The 24,772-nt window shown below is 40.6% G+C and overlaps 1 protein-coding gene across 2 annotated transcripts in view; it reads left to right on the top strand.

Moving 5' to 3' along the window:
* Positions 1–2,568: 2,568 nt before the first annotated feature.
* Positions 2,569–24,772, top strand: part of DGKE (diacylglycerol kinase epsilon) — a 28,393-nt gene continuing 6,189 nt past the window's right edge. The window contains exons 1-9 of one of the 2 annotated variants that reach the window (XM_043902732.1): positions 2,569–2,847; positions 3,220–3,696; positions 11,314–11,473; positions 13,056–13,175; positions 15,300–15,443; positions 15,682–15,839; positions 16,214–16,265; positions 19,967–20,080; positions 21,109–21,180. In XM_043902732.1, the coding sequence (XP_043758667.1) occupies positions 3,242–3,696; positions 11,314–11,473; positions 13,056–13,175; positions 15,300–15,443; positions 15,682–15,839; positions 16,214–16,265; positions 19,967–20,080; positions 21,109–21,180 (1,275 nt within the window). In that variant the 5' untranslated portion in view covers positions 2,569–2,847; positions 3,220–3,241. The remainder of the gene's footprint in view (positions 2,848–3,219; positions 3,697–11,313; positions 11,474–13,055; positions 13,176–15,299; positions 15,444–15,681; positions 15,840–16,213; positions 16,266–19,966; positions 20,081–21,108; positions 21,181–24,772) is intronic. The other variant, XM_043902731.1, reaches the window with a different exon arrangement.

Raw genomic sequence — 24,772 nt, forward strand, 5'->3', positions numbered from 1 at the left:
ATCTTCTCAGGGTGGAAACTGAGCCCAGATTCTGTCCCGGCCCCTGCTCAGTATATCTTGTCATCCTGGGAGCCCTCATGTATTACTGGCCTCGCTGCTACTTCCTGACAGCGCCAGGCTTGGGCTTGTTTTTCTAAACAAAAGTATATTGCGTAGAGACACCTTCAGCAAGGGTAAAACTATAAAGAAAAGCAAGGAATGGAGAACACAAAAAATGGGATGACAGTTTCCTGATGGGGGAGGAGGCATAGCCATCAGGTGGGCACAGGAAAGGCTCTTAATGTTCAATACAGTAACCTACATGGTGGGTATACATGTGCTTATTATTTTTTTGACTGTGCATATGTTTTATAAAAATCTTTTGTATGTGTGTTATATACATTTCACAATTTAAACTGAACAAAAGTTTAAATAAATAAATAAAAGAATTATCTGGGGAGCTTGTTAAGAAGGTAGACTCCTAACTTCAGTACAATTCTGATCCAGGGATCTGATGAAGACCTGGGAACCCACATTTTTAGATGATGACAATGGAGGTGGTCAAAGGTCACACCTTGGGTTTCCCTCGTGGTCCACTGGTTAATAATTCACCGCGCAATCCAAGGGACACCAATTCGTTCTTTGATCCAGGAAGATCCCGCATGCCACAGGGCAACCGAGTCCGTGTGCCACGAGCACTGAAGCCCGCGTGCCCCAGAGCTTGTGCTCCACAACGAGAAGCCACTGAGCCACCAGGGAAGCCCCTTTGATCATATAGATTGAAGCTAACTTCAATACCAGACCACCTGACCTGCCTCTTGAGAAACCTGTATGCAGGTCAGGAAGCAACAGTTAGAACTGGACCTGGAACAACAGACTGGTTCCAAATAGGAAAAGGAATACATCAAGGCTGTATATTGTCACCCTGCTTATTTAACTTATATGCAGAGTACATCATGAGAAAGGCTGGGCTGGATGAAGCACAAGCTGGAATCAAGATTGCCAGGAGAAATATCAATAACCTCAGATATGCAGATGACACCTCCCTTACGGCAGAAAGTGAAGACGAACTGAAGAGCCTCTTGATGAAAGTGAAAGAGGAGAGTGAAAAAGTTGGCTTAAAACTCAACATTCAGAAAACTAAGATCATGGCATCTGGTCCCATCACTTCATGGCAAGTAGATGGGGAAACAGTGGAAACAGTGGCTGACTTTATTTTGGGGGGCTCCAAAATCACTGCAGATGGTGACTGCAGCCATGAAATTAAGACACTTACTCCTTGGAAGGAAAGTTAGAACCAACCTAGATAGCATATTAAAAAGCAGAGACATTACTTTGCCAACAAAGGTCCATCTAATCAAGGCTATGGTTTTTCCATTGGTCATGTATGCATGTGAGAGTTGGACTATAAAGAAAGCTGAGCACTGAAGAATTGATGCTTTTGAACTGTGGTTTTGGAGAAGACTCTTGAGAGTCCCTTGGACTGCAAGGAGATCCAACCAGTCCATCCTAAAGGAGATCAGTCCTGGGTGTTCATTAGAAGGACTGATGCTGAAGCTGAAACTCCAAAACTTTGGCCACCTGATGCGAAGAGCTGACTCATTGGAAAAGACCCTGATGCTGGGAAAGACTGAAGGCAGGAGGAGAAGGGGATGACAGAGGATGAGATGGTTGGATGGCATCACCAACTCAATGGACATGAGTTTGAGCAAGCTCCGGAAGTTGGTGATGGACAGGGAGGCCTGGCTTGCTGCAGTTCATGGGGTCGCAAAGAGTTGGACAGGACTAAGTGACTGAACTGAACTGAATTTCAACGACGAAGTTAAGGTGATCTCAGTCCCAACACTGAGTTTATGACATCAAACATATTTCTCAACCTCTCTGTACCTTGGCCTTCCTCATCTGTAAAATGAGCATGGTAAGTTTAGCATGGCCCCTGCTAAGTGCAAAGATGGAAGCTACGGTGCTGTAAGTCATTAAACAAGGCTACCAAATTCTCCTTGTTAGGCAGGCTTCAACAGTCCCAGCACTCCAAGAGAGCTGGAGCTCCTCGCACAGTGCTTGGCACAGAGTGAGCCCGCAGCCAGTGTGTGTCTAATAAGTAACTAGTAAGAGCGCAGGCAACAGCTGTCAATTTTTGACTTGGATTGTCCCCTTCGATCAGTACATAACACACTCAAAACTGTCACTTTTCTCCCTTTCCGTGTTCAGAACTGTGCCAGGTTCCAGCTTCTTCTGATAGTGAGGAGGGGTGAGGCTACAGGTCATAGAAAAACGTATACTGTGTAAACAAAACATTCATGCCAGCACTCTCTGTGATCACAGGCTCAAAGACCTCGAAGGCCCCCTCTACTGTTCCTCCGCCCACTGTCCTCCCTAAGCCCCGCCCACAGACCCGCCCTCGATCTAGCCCCGCCCTTCCCGCCAGGCCCCTCCCTGTCCGTGAGGCCCCGCCCCTTCAGGCCCCGCGGCCTCGCCTCACACCTCCTCGCAGGCCGGGCGCTCCCGCCGAGGCCCCGCCCCCGATCTAACCCCTCCCCTTGTCGAGGCACCGCCCCGTCAGGCCCCGCGGCCTTGCGGTCGCACCTCACACCTCCCCTCAGCCCCGGCGCTCCAGCCGAGGCCCGCCCCCGATCTAGCCCCGCCCCGTCAGGCACCGCCCCGTCAGGCCCCGCGGCTTCGCGGGCGCACCTCACACCTCCTTGTAGCCCAGGGGCTCCGGCTGAGGCCCCGCCCCACAACCCGCGGCCGCGGCGGCGCCGGCCTCTCCCGCGGAGTCCGCACGTCCGGCGGGCCTCGCGGCTACGCGAGGGCGACAGCAAGGCCCGAGGCCTGGGCCCCGGAGCCGAACCCCCAGCCCCACACGAGGTAGGCCGGGCGCGCGGGCGGGGAGGGGACCCTAGTCGCTGAGGCCGCGCGGTGGGCGGGCTCGTGGGGCCCTGAGCGCGTGAGGCGGGCCTGGGTTAACGGCTGCGGGCGCGGCCGGGGCGCCGCGCCGCCTTCGTGGGGAGCGGCCTCCACAGTGGGTCGCTCCCCTCCCCGCGGCCTGGCGAGGACTGGGCGGGGGAGGGGAGCGTGACGGCCCCGGGCGCCGCCCCCTCGGCGAGGCGGGTCGGCGACCCTGAGGCTCCGGGGTCCGGCCGTGGGCAAGGCGGGGCGAGCGGGGCCACTTGGACAGACAGGGAGGGGGGCGGCAGGGGGACAGCGAGCCCGTGGGGGACCCGCCCGCATCTCTCCCAGTCAGACGCCGTCCTTGGAGGAGATGGAAGGCCAGGAGCGGCCGGCGCCCCCCGCCAGCCCGTTTGCGGACGGGCACCTGGTCCTGTGGACTCTGTGCTCGGTGCTGCTGCCCGTGCTCATCACCTTGTGGTGCAGCGTCCAGCGGTCGCGCCGGCAGCTGCACCGCAGGGACATCTTCCGCAAGAGCAAGCACGGCTGGCGCGACACGGACCTGTTCAGCCAGCCCACCTACTGCTGTGTGTGCGCGCAGCACATCCTGCAGGGCGCCTTCTGCGACTGCTGTGGGCTGCGCGTGGACGAGGGCTGCCTCAAGAAGGCCGACAAGCGCTTCCCCTGCAAGGAGATCATGCTCAAGAGTGACAGCAAGGCCTTGGACGCCATGCCCCACCACTGGATCCGGGGAAACGTCCCCCTGTGCAGTTACTGTGTAGTTTGCAAGCAACAGTGCGGCAACCAGCCCAAGCTCTGCGATTACAGGTACGGCTTCAGTGGGTCCTGATTGCTCCACAGTGCTTGGAGGGAGTCAAGCTTTTCAAAGAGTGGGTGTGAGCAGCCTGCTTTGATCGCCACAAAAGACCTCACCTGCCCACTTAGAGGAAACAAGTTAATATATAGCCCTGGAATGGTAGAACGAGGCAGCTTTGCAGTAGTTATTTGTCGAGTGCTTCTGGCCCACACTCCTTAGCCAACCTACCCTTGTTGGCTAATAAACCTTGGCTCTTAACTTTCATCCAGAGGTGTCTAAGTGCTGCAGACTTTATGGCCAATGTATGTTATATTTTAACTTTTGTTAATTATTGATTAGCTCCATTTTGCATAAAGAAAAACGAAGTATGGACCAGTTAATTTTTCCCTAAAATTGCAAAACTGATTGATCCTGGGTTTTGTATTATGAATGTACAATGAAAACAGGTGTCATTCCAGGGCAGCACGTTAGGTATCTTTTTAGTATAGGTTTGGTGCTATAGTGCACATTCCAAAAGAACACTTAAAGGAATACTCCTTTTGCCAGATGGTCTTTCAGGACCTTTGGCATCTTAGCCAAGCGACTTTGATTAAGCCAAGAATATTTTAATAGCTTTTAAATACACATTTGTGTACTTAAATATTGTCTGAAAATAGGTGAAGGTGTTCTTTGCTCGTGTTAGACATTGGTAATAAAAGGGGATGCTTCTGTGCAGATTCATTTTACATTTGAGAGAATTTGATGGAGAATTTTACTCAGTGGTAAAATAGAATTGGCCTCCGGAATTTCTAACCCCTAGTACAGTCTTGTCTCTGCCTTAAGTCTGGACATCTTCATTGTGTTGTATTTTGTTTCTGACAGGTTGAAAAGCCCCTAACCATGTTTAAGAACAGAAATAGAAAACTGGCATAAGATAGCAGGTTACTTTTTTGTTTGTATTTTGTTTTTAAAAGTCCTTTTTTAAAATTAACATGAGCACTGTTATATCAACAATTATTTTTAAATCTTATTTTAAAACATATACAAATCAGATTAAGACTTTAAAAAGATACTTTCAACAACTACAGTTTTATAACCATTTTTACTTGGTATCTTTCAAATTTAGGTGTCCTTTTGGCTTCAGTGAGAGCTCAGTTACCGGTATCTTTTAAAAAATTTTTCATAATTATCTTCTTAGTTAAACTTTAGTCTTAGAGAATTGGGATTGGTTTAAAAGAAGACATGAATTAAGTATTGTTCTATTTCCTTCCCTTCTTTTTGTCTGTGCAGAATTAGATTAAAATGACGTCTGTAAATATCTTAACTGCATTTCAGTTACTCCTTAACAAATAATCACACAAATAATCTGATTCTCCAATTAAGTGATCTTTCTAGAAAGACATATCTGATGGGGTCTCTGCTCTGTTTAAAACCCTTCCATAACCCCCATCAGTGATGGTCTTTCAGTGTAAACTCCAGGTGCTTAACATGGTATATATAAGGTCCTTGTGCTCTCTGGACCGTGCCTGCCCTTTTAGTCTTACCTCCCACTGTCTGCATTAAGCTTTGTGCACCAGCAGCATCAGGCTGGTTGTGGTTTCCTTTAAATGTCAACTTTTCACATTACCCTTATTTTCCTCACGGCTGAAGTATCCTCCTCCTGGCTAGCTTCTTGGCATCCTTAATGACTATCTTGTGCCCTTTTCTCCAGGAATCCTTCCCTAATCCACTCATCCCTGGCCCTAATTTTTCCTTTTTGATGATGACATAATATCCTGTCTATCAGTGGTTCTCAAAGTAAGGTCCCCAGACTAGCAGCATCAGTATCACTCAGAAACTTGTTAGAAATGCAAATTCTAACACAGATTTAGATTAGCACACAGAATAAAAACCAGATATTTGCATCTAACACAAAATGAAATAAAAATATTTGCATTATCTGAGACATACTTAGACCAAAAAATTATTTGTTGTTTATCTACAATCCAGATTTAACTGAGCATCTTCTATTTTTCCTGGCAATGTTAGCCTCACCCCAGACCCACTGAATCAGAAACTTGGGCTGGGAACCAATAATCTTCGCTTTAACAGGCCCTGCAGGTGATTCTAAAGTTTAAGAATTACTGCTATATTTATGTACTTCTTAAACACAAGCCTCTGTCCTTAAAGATCTCCTTTTCCTCCTTAGCTTGCTCTCCGGGTTACTGAGCAGTCTCTTCCTAGCATGCTAGAACCCTTAACCCGTGGTAAAAATGGTTTCTGTACAATTTAGGAAATGTTTATTATTCCCAGAAGAAAAGAGCAGTGACCTGAAGTATTAATAGTATGTGTTCTACAATGCTCTGATTTATTTTAGCTGATCATTTTATGTAGGATTACCGTCTGCTGTGACCTTCTGCAGGAATGAGATATTTCAGATAAAGAAACGAAATATTTATAACCTTTAAACACAGACCAGACTGTCCTCCTTTGGATTTTATCCAGCCCTGGGGAGGGCTCCCTCTGTGTCTGCCTCACATTCTTAGGAAGTCCAAGATTTCAAGTAAACCATGAAGACTACTCAGCTAGATAGAATTTCAAAGGGCCATGTGATAACTGATTTTAAAGCCTGCAACCCAGTTAAACACTACAGAATAAGTGACAAAGGACTTTGAATTTAGTCCCATTGTCATTATTTATTATTATATTGTCATTATTTATAATTTTCACATATTAATCATCTATTTTGTGCCAGGCACTGTGTTGGATCCTATTTTCCCTGTAGCCTTCTTTCTTTTTTGTGTTTTCCTGCTTCCATCCCACCCATGGCAGAGTGTGTTGCACCTAGTATCCTCATCTCTCACCCCACGCTGCTTTTCTTCCTTCTAATCTCTTGTCTGACTAACATAGGAAGTTGGGTTCTCTTTTTTAAGTATTCATTACATTATTGAATAAAACTGTGTTCTGTCTCTTATTAAGAAAACTTTTTGGTTTATATTATATTTTTATTTATAAAACACTTTTATTTATATCCTTTTCTTCACAACACCCCACCCCACATACATACCCACAGTGATTAATAATACAGAACTTCTGACTCTTAGAAGGCAGTGTTGGCAACTTTAGGCTTTGATCTTAACTTTTTGATTTTATGTTCTATTGGTATGTGTTTATTCATTTCATTAATTATGTGAAACAAAGATACCAAGTTATCTTCTGGAGCAGAGGTGGGCAGACTTTTTCTATAAAGAGCCAAAGCTAAGTATTTCAGGCTTTGCAGAGCGTTTGGTCTGTCATAATTAATTCACTGTACCATCCATCATAGTACAAAATGAATGAGTACATAAATGAATGAGGATCTATATTCCAATAAAACATATTCCCCAAATTAGGAGGCAGATATGTTTGTAGTTTGAACCCCATTCTAACATGAATTTCTTAGGTGACCATCTCAGTTTCACATATAATTCTGTTGCCTCTTCCAGCATACTAAGAGAGCTGGTACCTTTTGGTAAAGTTACTAACAGGCAACTTTAGAGAAAATAATAAGCAGTGTTGCCAGCAAGTGTTTTTTTTTTTCCCTCGTGAACTTTTTTTTAAAATAAAGCAGTCATATTTCTGCACAAAAATGGCTCATAGGGTAGTGTTCTATGTGTTCATAAGAATAAGTTACATGATTATATTTACTTGTCAGAACTCAGAAACTGTATGTATTTGTAGATTTCATCAGCTTGCTGAGGTATTTAGGAGATATTCTAATGTCTGCAATTTACTTTTGTGCACCAAAAAAAAAAAAAAAAAAGCCTTCCCAGGTAGCTCAGATGGTAAAGAATCCACCTGCAGTGCAGGAGACCCTGGGTTTGATCCCTGGGTTAGAAAGATCCCCTAGAGAAGGGACTGGCAACCCACTCCAGTATTCTTGCCTGGAGAATCCCATGGGCAGAGGAGCCTGACGGGCTACAGTACATGGGTTCGCAAAGTGTCAGGCATGACTGAGTGACTAAGCACGCATGAAATGGATAGACAGAAATGAAGCAAAGTAATTACAGTAAGTTACTAATGCTGGAATATGGGTGGTAGGCTTACCTGTGTTGCTGTTAAAAAAAAATTTCTAATGCAAAACACTGGAAAAAGCAAGGAGACTACCCTTGTATTTTGGGAAATACTTGCTGAAGTATTGAAAGGTGAAATTTCATAATGTCCACAATTTTCTTTCCATGAGTTTATTTTGAAAGAAAGAAAATATGGGAGAAAAATGTTAATTAAGAATCAGAGCTAAGGGTTGGTTTGAAGGTATTCATTTTGCTATTCTTTTGCCTTCTGTGTAAGAGTTTAAGTTTTTTCAAAATAGAGATTTGGGGAAAGAATGAAGATCATAAACAATCACTCAAAAACATGACTACTAAAACTAAAATATCAAAATATTGCTATTAATGTCTTATTTTCCTATCAGATTTGAAATCTAGATAAAGTAAAACACCAGGCACAAAATATATAAAGAGAACAGGTCTCGATTTTGATTATGGTATTTCTCAGGAAAAATAGAGTGCTGCCGAAGGAGTGAGTATGTTGGCTTTACTTATACAGAGCAAAGGCTGATAATAGCCATCATCTTGGTTAAAACAGTCTTTTCTGAAATTTATGAGAATTTAGTGAATGATAAAGGTGTCACAAAATCAGTAGGATAGGAAAGATAACTTTATCAGTCGTGCTTGGACAAGTGCTCTTTTAGGGGAAAAAAGTTAATTCTTCATATCACACTCTGTACTAAAATAAACCCCAAACGGATTGAAGCAGGAATTGTTAGTTCACAGATAAGGTTCCAGGAAGCCTAACACTTTCATGAGATTCTCAGTAGAATCTGTAGCCCCAGAAGGTTAAGAAGCACTGGATTAAAGCTGAATTGTGAGGGGGAATATAGCTATAGGCGAATATTTATCTAATTTGGAAAGGTAAAGGTCTTCAAAACTTGAAAGCATTTAAATAAACCACCATGGGAATATAGATCTGTCTAGCAAAAAATAAACTTAAGTACATTAAATAGTAAATTTAAGAGAAAACTGAAATATTTGCAGGAACTATGACAGAAAAGAAGTTGATATCCTACATAACTAACAGTGTGTGCAGTTATTAAAACCTAGTAAAAGATAGGCTATGAATCAGTTCACAAAAGAAGGCAGAAAAGTATTCAGCTTCACTAGTGATCAAAGATCTCCAAATTGAAACAAGAAAGTACTTTTCCACTCATCAAATTATCAAGGAAAAGTGTTGAGCAAGTATTAAATATGATGGACACCTTTGTTTGCTGGTATCAAGCATTCTGGGCAAACATCTCAAGAAACTTAGGAAAACGCATGCCCTTTGATTCAGTAATTTGACTTCTAAAGATTCCAGGGAAATAACCTCATTTATGTTTAAGGTTGTGCATCATGTTGTTTATACTTAGAAAAACTATCTAAATTTTTTAGAGGGGGGAGGATTAAGTGAATTATGTTATGTCCATGTGATGTGATACATCTTTACAAGCCATGTTTTTAAAAAAAAAAAAAAAACTTAATGGCCTGAGACAGAATTCATGATACAATTTCTGAGGAAAAGTACCTCCAGACATATATACATTGTTACCCCTAACATGAAAAATAAATATATGAGGACTATAAAACTGAGATTAAATATATCAAAAAGTTAAGAGTAACTATCTCTAGATGACTTTTATGTCCTTCTATATTTTCTAAATTCTCAAGCATAACAGGCTTCCTTGGTGGCTCAGACAGGAAAGAATCTGCCTGCAATGCAGGAGACCTGGGTTTAATTGCTGGGTTGGGAAGATCTAGATTCTAGAATACACACTTGCATGCAGTGCCTCCCATACCAGAAAATTTTATTCTCTCTTCAAAATTGAGAAGTCTTCTTAAAATCAAAACTCCTCCACTGATATGGTGAATTATTCCTTAATTTGGTTTGTGCTTTGTTGCAGATACTAGTTTAATTTGGGCTTCCAGTGGCTAGCGGTATAGAATCCACCTGCAATGCAGGAGACGTGGGTTCAATCCCTGGGTCAGGAAGATCCCCTGGAGAAGGGAATGGCTACCAACTAGAGTATTCTTACCTGGAGAATTCCATGGCCAGAGGAATCTGGCAGGCTACAGACCATGGGGTTGCAAAGTGTCAGACATGACTGAGCGACTAACACTATCACTTTTAAGCCAATATCACCTAAAATACACTTTTAAAAATTTATTCAAGTAGTTTATGAATATATACTGATGTTTAGAAACTCAAACAATACAAAAGAACGTAGAGTAAAAAGTGAGTGTTCTTCTCCTTCCTCAGTCCCACTTTTCTTGCCAGAGGAAACCGTGAAATAATTCAGTGGGGTTTCCTTTCAGATTATTTTCAATAACAATACACTAGTTTAAAGTGTATCGTAGAGCCATAGGTGGAGGTAACATACTTTGGCTACATAAGCAATCAATTGTAATTTCTCAAGCTTAGGTTGAAAGCAAGTGTTAACAAAGTCTATGATGCAAGTTATTTTACATTTTCCCTTTAACAGATCATGTAGATAATTATAATTTCAGCAGTAATTAGGATTCTTGAATTAATAGCAGTAATTACTTGACAAAACTGAACATCCAACCGGAAAAAAACAACCTTAAAATAGAACTCCAAGAGAGTTGACCTTGGGGTGGAAGAGTTTGTATCCTCTTCTTTTTTTATTTATTTAGTTATAGCCATTGTCTTCTGTTGGCCTGCTCTTGTCTGTACAGTCAGATCTGCCTTATCCGTGAGTGGATTAAATACTTAGCAGATTAATAATAGAAACCTAAAACCTTTGCCAGCACTATTCTCGTTTAGACAAATTTGAACATAAATGTCTCTGCCTGTAATTTAGATGTAAACGTATAGATTAGTTTCATATTAACTACCAATAAGAAATGGACTGTTTTGCTATCTTTGCCTAAGTGTTCACAGATGGTTATAAATCAGGAGGTTTTCGGCCTGGACCTTGAGAAACCCTTCAAGTACTAGGACCAGTGGGGTGTTTAAGCTGCAGGCCTTTAGGCCTAATTACCCTGTTCCAGCCAAAGCCCAAATACATGGTACATAGAACCATTATTCCAGACCAGCTTTGCTTATGTGAATTACATCTACTGATACTTACCACATTATAAATTAAAACTGAGAAACGGTTAAAATATTCACTTTAAAAATAATACTGCTAACAAAATATTTTGTGAAAATAGAGAAAAGTGGCATCGTTTTATATTTTTGGTACATTTCTTTGGTGTAGAAGTCAGCTAGAGGCTTGTATCTCTTTCTACATTCAGCTTGGCACATATCACAAAGCTTCCAGAAAATTCTACTGGATGCTTTTGATAGATATGAAGGTGAAATAACATCTTAAATTACTATTAAAATGGTTTCAACCTCAGAGCCCCTGAAATGATCTTCCCCAGACCACGCTTTAAGAACTACTGTTAAACAAGTTTATTCAAAGATTATTGCTCTATTTTCACTGTGTAGAAAGCCATTATAAATTTTTATTTGCCAAATTTTTTCATTAGTGATAAGATTACAATTTGTTTTTTTGACAAAAATGATTGGTTTGCAGATTAGTATGATTATAGTTTCCAGTTAATTATTATCTGTTTTTTTCCTTCCCTCAGGTGCGTTTGGTGTCAGAAAACAGTACATGATGAGTGTATGAAAAATAGCTTAAGGAATGAAAAGTGTGATTTTGGAGAATTCAAAAACCTCATCATTCCACCAAGTTATTTAACCTCCATTAATCATATGCGTAAAGACAAAAAAACAGATTATGAAATGGTAATCAGAGTTTATTTTTCTTTACATAATTGATTTCCACAAAGTTATTTAAGTCAGTGTAAAACACTGAGAACTGTGTGTGTGCGAAGAATCATTATGGTAAGCCATAATACCCTACCCATTTCCTAAAGATGTGCCATGAACTTTGGCACTTGAGTTCTTTCAGGTCTAAAGAGAAATTGGGATTTGTTATATTTTGGGCTTCCCTCATAGCTCAGTTGGTAAAGAATCTGCCTATAGTGCAGGAGACCCGAGTTCGATTCCCAGGTCGGGAAGATCCCCTGGAGAAGGAAATGGCAACCCATTTCCATGGAGAATCCCGTGGATAGAGGAGCCTGGCTGGCTACAGTCCATGGGGTTGCAAGAGTTGGACATAACTTAGCGACTAAACCACCACCCCATATTGTGAAAGTGAAAGTGTTAGTCGCTCAGTGGTGTCCAGCTCTTTGTGACCCCAGGGACTATAGCCCTCCAGGCTCCTCTGTCAGTGGGATTTTCCAGGGAGGAATACTGGAATAGGTAGCTATAAGTCCCAGGAATCTGTATTTGTTTTAAGTTTTCAGATGACTGATGAACAGCCAGGTTTGGGACTCATGATTATTGTCAGTAAAAAGAAAATAGATTTTCCTCACACGTTGTTCTGAAGAATGTTTTCCTTTGGAACCCCATATAGGGTGCCTGGAGATAAGAATTTACGTTGCACATTAGATCCTCCCACAAATAATAGTGAACATTCCCACCAGGGAAATCCAAAATAGACATTTTAAAATTTAAAAACATTATGTTTAATGTTATTGTGATACTTCTTTTAAAAAATGCACAACCCCTTATGTATCTGAATTCAGTCTGACATCATAGGAGATTGAGGATCGCTAAGTAAAACCAGGGAACATCTTCATTAATGTTTATACCCACAAGGAGAAGGGGAGAGGAAAGAAGTGGTTAGATTAGAGAAACATGAATTTAATTTGATTTAGGGCTTTGTACAAATCTGGATTCTTGAATATATTTCTGAATACACCATTCAAAAAAATTAAGAAGCTTGAAAATTAGAGTACATCCAGAAAAACACAGTCAGGGTTAAAAGAGCAGAGAAGATCAATGTCCCTTCTATGAAGGGCTGAAATGTGTTGCCTGGGAGTCACGACTAATAAATGATATAATGCTTCAGGTGATTGAACACAACAGTTATATGGAAGAACAAATGAGATTATTCCTTACTTCAGGAATCAAAAGTAGAAAGTTACTGACAGACAGATTTTTAACTCAATTTAAGTCAAAACTTTCTAGTTATTTGATTTAGCAGTGGAATTCCTTGTTAAGTGAGTTCCTTCTTACATGAGTAGCCAAGTGTATACTGGATAACTTATCTAGAATAATGTAGAAGAGATTTAAATTAATATATTAAGCAGAAATTAAATTAGTTCATCTCTTTCCATTCTTAGAATTCTTTGAATTTTATATTGTACTGATTAGGATAGTTGATTTTTCTCTCAGCAGATTTACAGCACTGTTGTTAATAAGAAATGAAAAACTGTCTTTGAGATATTAAGGTCTTTGTAACTCACATTAATTTTTTTAGCTAGCCTCTAAACTTGGAAAACAATGGACTCCATTAATAATTCTGGCCAACTCTCGTAGTGGAACTAACATGGGAGAAGGATTGCTGGGAGAATTCAGGATCCTCCTAAATCCCGTCCAGGTAACCAAAGAGGAGACCTTTCTTTCTGTAGTAATCTTTTCATTTTTAGTTTTACATTTTCCCTAAATTGTAATGGTTGTTAATGCTTTAAGCCAGTAATCACCTGGTTATAGGGAAGAATAATAATTATGAAAATAGCATCGAGCCATCCGAATTTGTGGATAAAGAGGGATTCTCATGGTGGGGATGTAAATGGTGCAGTAACTTTAGCAAATACTTGGACAATTTCTTAAAAATTCAAACTTAAATTTCCCATACTACACAGCACTTCTAGGAATCTACCCAACAGAAACGAAAACATATATCCCACAAATACGTTTATGCAGATGTTCATAGCAGCATTTTTCATGATAGCCCCAAAGTGAAAATACACTATTGCCCATTAGTCAGTGGCTGGATGAAACAAAATGTGACATACCCATATAAATGGAATATTCAGTGATAAAAAGGAATGCCAGTACACACATACTACAAATTAAATGAACCTCAAAAACAGGCTGAGTGAAAGAAGCACAATGCAGGGGATCAATATTGTATGATTCCTTTTATACGATGTGTTCAGAAAGGGTAAATCTATAGAACCAGAGAGTAAATCAGTGATTGCCTAAGACTAGGGCTGGAAATTAGGAGTGACTACACATGGACATTGGGAAATCTTATTGGAGCAGCAAAAATGTTCTAAATTGAATAATGCACAGCTCACTAAGCTTCCTAAAAGTCAGTTAATTGTTCACTTTAAATCAGTGAATTTCATTATATGTAAGTTATACCTCAATTTTAAAAGTAAGACTAAAAGGTTCACGCCATTGAGACTGAGATGACATGCTAGCAACTTCTACTTTGAAAAACTAAACAACCCATTGTGCAGCAATCATTCTTTCTAATTTGTAATTTTCCCTTTCAACATTATACAACTTAAGAAAATATAAAAATAATTTTTAAAGGAAAAGAGAAAGGGAAGTTCCCTGGGAGTTCAGTGGTTAGGACTTGGCACTTTCACTGCCATGGCCTGGGGCTCAATCCCTGACTGGGGACCTAAGATCACACAAGCCTTGCAGCAAGGCCAAAATAAATAAAATTTAAAAATAAAAAGAGAAAATCACCTGAGTACCTCTACACAAATACACAAAGTTGTTTTCATTTGTCTGTGTTCTTTTCATGAATTGTGCATACATTTATATGTTGGCATTTCTTTAAAAGTAATCTAAGTTTGCATTTACCTAAAAGTATATTCTCCCATGTTGCAACCTAGTCCTCATAATTATATATGTGATGACTAAGAAATCATCAAGTGGATGTATCCATTATTTATACAGTCTCCTGCTGATGGAAGTCGAGTTTGTCTCTACGGTTGTATGATTATAAATAATGCTACACTGAATATCTTTATACACAAGGTTTTTCATCTTTTGAAATATTTTCCTAGATCATTTATAGAATTATAGGTATCATGGATCCTTTCAGCTTTATGTCATTTTACTCATATTGCAAAATTGTTTTTCAGAAATGTGTACTAATTGCACTAGTAATGGATTTTTTAAATCTTATATAGAATAGGAAGCACTAGTTAAAGTGAACTTAGCACAGCCTGGTTTTACGTGAACATAAAGGTGGCAGTATTGTATAATGGATAGAATATAGGATTCGATTTCTATGTAAGCACTTAATTATCAGAGGAAGCATGGGCAAGTTATTTAACCTTCCTGTGTCTCCATTTCCAGTAGAATGCTGTTTACTCGTGTTTTCAGGGGCAACATTAGGACTTCCCTTGTAGCTCAGCTGGTAAAGAATCCGCCTGCCATATGGGAGACCTGGGTTCGATCCTTGGGTTGGGGAGATCCCCTGGAGAAGGGAAAGGCTACCCACTCCAGTATTCTGGCCTGGAGAATTCCATAGACTGTATAGTCCATGGGATGGCAAAGAGTCGGACACGACTGAGCAACTTTCACTCACTTCACTCAGGATGAGCCACAGTGACTATAGTCTGGTATACTGCCCAGCATAAAGATAAATGCCATCATTGTTACTTGAGCACATCTAGGTCCTCATCTAGAGGGACATTATCCTCACAGGTGGGTGACAGTGTTGGGTAAAATAATTTTTTCCTTTTCTTTCACGTTACAGGTTTTTGATGTTACTAAAACTCCCCCCATCAAAGCCCTACAACTTTGTACTCTTCTTCCCTATGACTCAGCTCGAGTTCTTGTCTGTGGAGGGGATGGGACTGTTGGCTGGGTCCTGGATGCCCTTGACGAAATGAAGATTAAGGTATCCATCCTTAAGACCTCCTTGCCTCTCACAGAAACACTTCCAAGAAAGTTACACAGTATTTGTGGTTATATTTTTTATTATACAGGTGAATATTAGAAGACCTTGCCAGCTTTGAATATTGTAATTGAGCAGTTATTATTTGTATCTTTATTGCTTTGGCTTTAAATTTTACCAAATATTATTATCCTCCAAATAGTCTGAAGAGAAAAATCTAAAATAATCTTCTGTATTGTAGGGACAAGAGAAATACATTCCACAAGTTGCAGTCTTGCCTCTGGGAACAGGCAATGATCTATCCAATACCTTGGGGTGGGGTACAGGTTATGCGGGAGAAATCCCAGTTGCACAAGTCTTAAGAAACGTGATGGAAGCAGATGGAATTAAACTAGATAGGTAAGTTATACTTACCCTTAAAAGTGATTTCTTGAGCTTTGGGAATATTACTTGAATTATAAATGAAGACTTGTGTAGTTATAAAGTTAAATGTAGTTTAAATGTAAGAGACTATGTCAGTTGTACTTATGTATAGACACTGGTGTTTTATTTTATTGCTGTATACTGTGTTGTTATGTAAATCATAAGTTAGGTCATACATTAGGCTGAGTACTCCTCTCAAGATTTACATAGTAATTTAAATGTATTTATTTCCCAAAAGCTATTTTAATAGAAGAACCTTATCTACCAGGCATCCAGAGTTGATTGGTAATAATTATAATTAACTGACAATATGTTAGTAATTACTGATTTTTTTAACTTTTGTTTTTTAGATGGAAAGTTCAAGTAACAAATAAAGGATACTACAACTTAAGAAAACCCAAGGTATGTTTTCAGTTTTTTAAGGAACCTCCATACTGTTCTCCATAGTGGCTGTATCAGTTTACATTCCTACCAACAGTGCAAGAGGGTTCCCTTTTCTCCACACCCTCCCCAGCATTTATTGTTTGTAGATTTTATGATGATGGTCATTCTTTCCAGTGGGAGATGATACCTCATTGTAGTTTTGGTCTGCATTTCTCTAATAATTAGTGATGTTAAGCATCTTTTCATGTGCCTCTTCGCCATCTGTATTGTCTTCCTTGCAGAAAATCATAATTAGAAAAGATACATGCCAGTGTTCATTACAGCACTATTTACATGAAAGCAACCTAAATGTCCAACGACAGATGCATAGATAAAGAAGATGTGGTAAATGTGTACAGTGGAACATTATTTCAGTTCAGTCGCTCAGTCATGTCCAACTCTGTGACCCCATGGACTGCAGTACACCATGTTTCCCTGTCCATCACCAACTCCCAGAGCTTACTCAAACTCATGTCCATTGAGTCAGTGATGCCATCCAACAATCTCATCCTCTCATCCCCTTCTCCTACCTTCAATCTTTACCAGCATCAGGGTCTTTTCCAGTGAGTCAGTTCTTTGCAGCAGGTGGCCAAAGTATTGGAGCTTCAGCTTCAGCATCGGTCCTTCCAATGAATATTCAGGACTGATTTCCTTTAGGATTGACTGATTTGAATCCTTGCAGTCCAAGGGGCTCTCAAGAGTGTTCTCCAACACCATAGTTCAAAAGCATCAATTCTTTGGTGCTCAGCTTTCTTTATGGTCCAACTCTCACATCCATACAGGACTACTGAAAAAACCATAGCTTTGACTATACTGACCTTTGTCGACAAAGTAATATCTCTGCTTTTTAATTTGCTTCTAGGTTGGTCATAGCTTCTCTTCCAAGGAGTGAGTGTCTTTTAATTTCATGGCTGCAGTCACCATCTGCAGTGATTTTGTGGAGACCACAAAAATAAAGTCTGTCACTGTTTCCATGTTTCCCCATCTATCTGCCATGACGTGATAGGACCGGATGCCATGATCTTAGTTTTCTGACTGTTGAGTTTTAAGCCAACTTTTTCACTCTCTTCTTTCACCTTCATCAAGAGGCTCTGTAGTTCCTCTTCGCTTTCTGCCATTAGAATGTCGTCATCTGCATATCTGAGATTATTGATGTTTCTCCCTGCAGTCTTGATTCCAGCTTGTGCTTCACAGAGTTCGGCATTTTGCATGATGTACTCTGGGTATAAGTTAAATAAACAGGGTGACAATATACAGCCTTGACATACTCCTTTCCAAATTTTGAACCAGTCTGTTGTTCCATGTCCAGTTCTAACTGTTGCTTCTTGACCTGCATACAGATTTCTCAGGAGGCAGGTAAGATGGTCTGGTATTCCCATCTCATGAAGAATTTTCCACAGTGTGTTGTGATCCACACAGTTAAAGGCTTTAGTATAGTCAATGAAGCAGAAGTAGATGTTTTTCTGGAATTCTCTTGCTTTTTCTATGATCCAGTGAATGTTGGCAGTTTGATCTCTGCTGCTTCTGCTTTTTCTAAATCCTGCTTGAACATCTGGAAGTTCATGGTTCACATACTGTTGAAGCCTGGCTTGGAGAATTTTAAGCATTACTTTGCTAGTGTGTGATATGAGTGCAATTGTGTGGTAGTTTAAACATTCTTTGGTGTTGTCTTTCTTTGGGATTGAAATGAAAACAAACCTTTACAAGTCCTGTGGTCACTGCTGAGTTTTCCAAATTTGCTGGCATATTGAGTGCAGCACTTTCACAGCATCCATTTTTAGGATTTGAAATAGTTTAGCTGGAATTCCATCACCTCCACTAGCTTTGTTCACAGTGATGCTTCCTAAGGCCCACTTGACTTCACATTCCAGGATGTCTGGCTCTAGGTGAGTGATCACACCATCGTGTTTATCTGGGTCATTAAGATCTTTTTTGTACAGTTCTTCTGTGTATTATTGCCACCTCTTCTTAATATCTTCTGCTTCTGTTAGGTCCACACCTTTTCTGTCCTTTATTGTGCCCATCTTTGCATGAAATGTTCCTTTGGTATCTCTAATTTTCTGAAAAGATCTCTAGTCTTTCTCATTCTATTGTTTTCCTCTATTTCTTTGCATTGATCACTAAGGAAGGCTTTCTTATCTCTCCTTGCTCTTCTTTGGAACTCTGCATTCAAATGGGTATATTTCTCCTTTTCTCCTTTGCCTTCCACTTCTCTTATTTTTTCAGCTATTTGCAAGGCCTCCTCAGAGAAGATAAAAATGCCATTTTACCTTTTTGCATTTCTTCTTCTTCGGATGCTTTTGATCACTGCTTCCTGTACAATGTCATGAACCTCCATCCATAGTTCTTAGGCACTCTTTCTATACTCAGCCATAAAAAGGAATAATATTGGGTCATTTGGAGAGATGTGAATGGCCCTAGAGTCTGTCATACATAGTGAAGTAAGTCGGAGAGAGAAAAACAAATATTGGATATTAATGCATATATGTAGAATCTATAAAAATGGTACTGATGAACCTTGCAAATCCTGATTTGCAAGTCAGGAATAGAGATACAGACATAAAGATATACAGACATGTGCTGTGGGCACAAGGGGAGGAGAGGGTGGGATGATCTGAGAGATTAGCACTGACATATATACACACTACCATGTGTAAAATAGCTAGGCAGTGGGAAACGTCTTTGCAATACAGGGAGCTCAGTTTGGTGCTCTGTGGTGACCTAGATGGGTGGGGTGGGGGAGTGGCAATGGGGAGAGATGTCCGAGAGAGGGGGGGTGTGTGCATACATACAGCTGATTCACTTGGTCGTACAGCAGAAACTAATATAACATTGTAAAGCAGCTAAACCCCAACTTAAAATTAATATATAAAAACAAGAAAGAAAATAATAAAAAGAAAAAATACTGGAGATAATGTGAAAACAGGTAAGAAACCTGCACCATGACAAAAAGGGAATTTTAGAAGGAGGACTACGTACTTCCTCACCATAACTCAGCACCTTCCTCACCATGACTCAGCACTTTCCCTGTTCAGAGACATTTTAGAAGTAGTATTGATCAAGACTTGGCCACTGATTGCTATTAGGGGAAGCGGGGAAAAGAACTTTACTACAAGATTTCTAGTTTTTATGACAGGATGTGTGAAAATTAACCAAAATAAGAAAAATAGGGTTTCAGGTTTGAATAGGAAGAAAATGCGTTAATATTTGGGGCATGTCAACCTTCAGTCTGTGACCCACTGAACAAGAAGTCAGAAGTGCAAGCTATTGCTCAGGGAGAAGACCAAGTGCAGCTCGACTGAGGAACCCAGGCTGGCTTGGAAAGTAAGAAAAACTGAGCAGGGACCAATAGCCTAATGGAGACTGACAAGGCTGAGAACTTGAGAAGTGCTGGAAGGAACAAGCAAGTATAATGAGAACACAGGATGGGGAAGCCTGGGTGTAGAGTAGAGCTGTTTAGATGTAGCATATTAACCAGAAATGCAAAGTGAAATTTTGTCTTAAAGAATCAGCCTTTAAACTGAAGCTTTATCTCTGGAACATCACTGGATAGCATAAAATAGCTTATGCAAAAAGTAAATGACTCAATTTTCATAAAGATCATAAAGACTAAGATTTATACATTTATTAAATGACACAGGCATGGATGGAAGCCTAATGTTGTTTACCCTTTTCCACAGGAATTCACAATGAACAACTATTTTTCTATTGGACCTGATGCTCTCATGGCCCTCAATTTTCACGCTCATCGTGAGAAGGCCCCATCTCTGTTTTCTAGCAGAATTCTTAATAAGGTGTGTTGGATAAAATAACATTTCCTGCTTATCACCTAAGGTACAGTAAAAATCAATAGTTCAATTATACCTAGCACTCTTTCAACTAGATCTTTCAACTAAATCTCAAGATAGAACTAACTTATGGAAACATTTGCCTGCTCCATTTTGTGTAAGACTGTCAAATTAGATCCTTAAATGTATTTTATTAAAGTATTTTATAACCATGACGAAATTTTTTAACTCAGAGTTGCAGTGTTTTAGAGCATACTAAATGGAATATATGATAGCTTATCTTACTTAAATGGCAACTAGAATTGGAAGTAAATTTAGGCAGGATAAATTTTTGATGAAGTCATTAGTGGAAAAATAGATTCCATAGGCCTGAAAAAACTAAACGGCAAAGAGGTAAGAAAAGGAGCAGTTTGTTTAACCACAGTTTTAACTGAGATCATCTCTGGTTTCTAGTATAATTGATTCCTTTGGTGGAGCATTTGTCTTGGAATTCTTTTTAAAGACTTTTGGTGATTGAGCAACAGGATGTGACAAATAGATGCTGGTTCTGTTTTACAATTATCTGTTCCTGTCTCTGTTTTACAAATATTTGAAATTTACAAATAGCTCCCTTTTATAGTTACCAACGCAATAGTATTGCTGTTTATACAGTATAGTAATTAGCATCTCAATGCTGCCATCAACCTTTCTATATTCAAAAGTGATTATAAAATGTTTGCTACACTTGCCTGTATTACTTTCATTAAGTAATGTTAAGTACTAGGAAAAGGTGAAATTTTCTTTATAAGGTGTAGCTTTTGGGATAAACTGGGAGAAAATACCATTTAAGCACAAACCACCTAATCCTACATTCCCCTGAAAAAAATGGGCTGAACTCTGTAGTAATAATGGTGCCTTCTCCCATCAGTCTCTAGTCCACTGTGTGGATACACGACTCAGTCGTCACATCAGGGAGCTTTGGTTCAATGTCTTTTTCTAGCTTACAGGGCTTGTTAGATTGCTGTAATATCGTATTTTCTGTCCATTTCTCATAGGCTGTTTACTTATTTTATGGAACCAAAGATTGTTTAGTGCAAGAATGTAAAGATTTGAATAAAAAAATTGAGGTAAGCTTTTAAACTTTTAGGTGGTCTCTGGACTATGAACTTTTCTTAAACAAAAATGCTGAATTTTCTATTAACATATTTCAGTAACATATATGGAGTGTACCAGATACTTCTAAGTGCTTTATACACATTTTCCCACTAAATTTTCACCACAGCCTGTAAGGCAGATACAACCGTATTCCCATCACTCATGAAGCTGTTTGAAATTAAATAACTTGCCCAGGTTCACAGAATGCCCAAGGATACAGGTAACCAGCAGTTGAACCCAGGTTTATGTAACTCTAGAGTCTGTTTGACTCTTACACTGAACAGCGTCTGCTCATGCGCGATGACCAGTGTGAAGCCCTGTGACAGCGGTGCCTGAGTCATGGACTCTGAGGAAGATGGAGCCCAAAGTTTAATTCCTGTTGTGGTTGTGATGCATCTGTTAGGTGCTGTGCAACACGGCCAAACAAAGTAAGGAAAGAGCCAAACAGCAAACAGCTCAGGGAGAGAGTGGGAAGTGAGCCGAGAGGAGGAGCCTGACTGCACGCTCAGCCCGGAAAGCTGCTGCGGCTGGACGGACTCTGAGCTTGCAGCACAGGGGGAGTGGTGAGGCTGGCCGGGAAGGATGTTCCCTTCTGCTCTATTGTATTTCCTTTTTCCTGGACTTGGATTACTTGGGTAGAGTGAAGCTATAAGGTAGCACATTTTTTTGTCTAGTCGTCTGTTTATACAAAAATCACCTGTGAAACCACCCATTAAATGCCAGGCAGAGTTCTAGGTACTAGACATACAGTGACAAATCTCTCACTGTCACTGAGTTTGCAGTCTGGAGAGAAGAAAGACATTTAAACCACACTAATATGGCATAAGAAATAATGTAAGAAAAATATGCAGTCTTGGAGGAATTAAACACACAGAAGAACTATACAAAAAAGATCTTAATGACCCAGATAACCACAGTGGTGTGATCACTCATCTAGAGCCAAACATCCTGGAATGCGAATTCAAGTGGGCCTTACAATGCATCACTGCGAACAAAATTAGTGGAGGTGATGGAATTCCAATTGAACTTTTTCAACCCCTAAAAGATGATGCTATGAAAGTGCTGCACTTAGTATGCCAGCAAATTTGGAAAACTCAGCAGTGACCATAGGACTGGAAAAGGTCAGTTTTCATTCCAATCCCAAAGAAAGGCAATGCCAAAGAATGTTCAGACTACTGCACAATTGCACTCATCTCACATGCTAGCAAAGTAATGCTTAAAATTCTCCAAGCCAGGCTTCAACAGTATATGAACCATGAACTTCCAGATGTTCAGGCTGGATTTAGAAAAGGCAGAAGAAGCAGAGATCAAATTGCCAACATCCACTGAATCCTAGAAAAAGCAAGAGAGTTCCAGGAAAACATCTACTTCTGCTTTATTGACTATGCGAGAGCCTTTAACTGTGTGGATCACAACAAAACTGTGGAAAATTCTTCAAGAGATGGGAACTCCAGACCACCTTACCTGCCTCCTGAGAAATCTGTATGCAGGTCAAGAAGCAACAATTAGAACTGGACAAACAACAGACTGGTTTCAAATCGGGAAAGGAGTACATCAAGGCTGTATATTGTCACCCCGTTTATTTACCTTATATGCAGAATACATCATGCAAAATGCCAAACCGGATGAAGCACAAGCTGGAATCAAGATTCCTGCGAGAAATATCAATAACCTCAGATATGCAGATGACACCCCACTTATGGCAGAAAGCGAAGAAGAACTAAAGAGCCTCTTGATAAAAGTGAAGGAGGAGAGTGAGAAAGTTGGCTTAAAACTCAACATTCAGAAAACTAAGATCATGGCATCCTGTTCCATCACTTAATGGCAAATAGATGGGGAAATAGTGGAAACAGAGACTTTATTTTTGGGGGTTCCAAAATCACTGCAGATGGTGACTGCAGCCATGAAATTCAAAGATGCTTGCTCCTTGGAAGAAAAGCTATGACCAACCTAGACAGCATATTAAAAAGCAGAGACATTCCTTTGCCAACAAAGGTCCATCTAGTCAAAGCTATGGTTTTTCCATGTCATGTATGGATGTTGGACCACAAAGAAAGCTGAGCACTGAAGAATTGATGCTTTTGAACTGTGGTGTTGGAGAAAACTCTTGAAAGTCAGCAGGGAGATCCAACCAGTCCATCCTAAAGGAAATCAATACTGAATATTCATTGTAAAGACTGATGCTGAAGCTGAAACTCCAATACTTTCGCCACTTGGTGTGAAAAATCGACTCATTGGAAAAGACCCTGATGCTGGGAAAGACTGAGGGCAGGAGGAGAAGGGGACAACAGAGGATGAGATGGTTGGATGGCATCACCGACTCGTTGGACTTGAGTGTGATCAAGCTCCGGATTTGCTGATGAACAGGGAAGCCTGGTGTGGTGCAGTCATGAAGTCGCAAAGAGTCGGACATGACTGAGTGACTGAACTGAAACTGAACTGAACCCACAGACTGGAAACTGTTTAGGGAAAGTGACTGACGAGGAAGTCTTTCTGGAAGATGTTACAAACTGTCATCTGCAAATTAAAACTTAGTTAAATGAAGGAGATAAAAATTATTCTCTGCTAAGAACAACATGGGCAAAGGCCCAGAGGCAGGAGAGAAAATAGCATATTTGAGTGTGTGCAGGCCGGAGTGTGGCCTGCAGGAGAGACAGAGGCAAGAGCTAAGGCTGGAGAACTAGGCAGAGGCCAAGGTGACAGAGAAACCGTTAAGGCACTTGGGTCCATGGTGCACACAGCCCGGCCACTGAAGGACGTAGTGAGATAAGCGTCAGTCCAGCAGCCTCTGGGAGGCGAGTCAGGGGAGAGCAGAGCCAGAGAAGCAGCTAGGAGTGTCGGCGAGGGCCGGGGACGTGGAAGTAGCGCTTGATCGGTGTGGAGGTGGAGACAAAGCTCAGAGGTGATCTCCAAGCTTCCAGTGAGGCAGTGCAGGTGAGGACCGCTGCTGCCACCCTTCCTGGGAAAGCAGATGGCAGAGAAGATGCTTAACTCAGCTTTGTGCATGAGAGCTTTAGGAGCCACAGTCAGTGGGAAACGTTTTGTGGGCAGTTGGATATACAGATCTAACCCGGTTCACTTTTCTGCACCAACAAAAAATAGAGCCGTCAGCACAGAGATGGCAATTAGCCAGAGAGAAGTGGCTCAGGTTTCAATCCAGAGTATGTAGAGAAGAGAAGGAAGCCCAGTACATAGCTGTATGAAATGCCTTCAGTGTGAGGTTGGGAGTGGAGCTCTCAGCAGTGGCAGAGGGGTGCCCAGAGAAGTAGTCTGGTTCCCAGAAAGCAAAGGAAGAGAATATTTCAGGGAAAGAGGAAGGGGTTGGCAGTGTGAGATGCTATTAAAACAGTAAGTTAGATAAAGCCTGAAAAAAATAATGGGATGTAAGAAAAAGGATATCTTTGATTTTAAAAAATTCACTGTTATGATTCATTTATTACAATAAACATTGAACAAATGAGAAAGGCTAGATTACCTGGGTAGGAAGCAGTCTTCCTACCAGCTCTCACATGTATGTGAAAGTGGACAGGATTCTGAGTGGCTGTGTCTGAAAGTAGTGCGCCC

This window comes from Cervus elaphus, chromosome 5, assembly GCF_910594005.1.
Source record: "Cervus elaphus chromosome 5, mCerEla1.1, whole genome shotgun sequence".
NCBI lineage: Eukaryota > Metazoa > Chordata > Mammalia > Artiodactyla > Cervidae > Cervus > Cervus elaphus.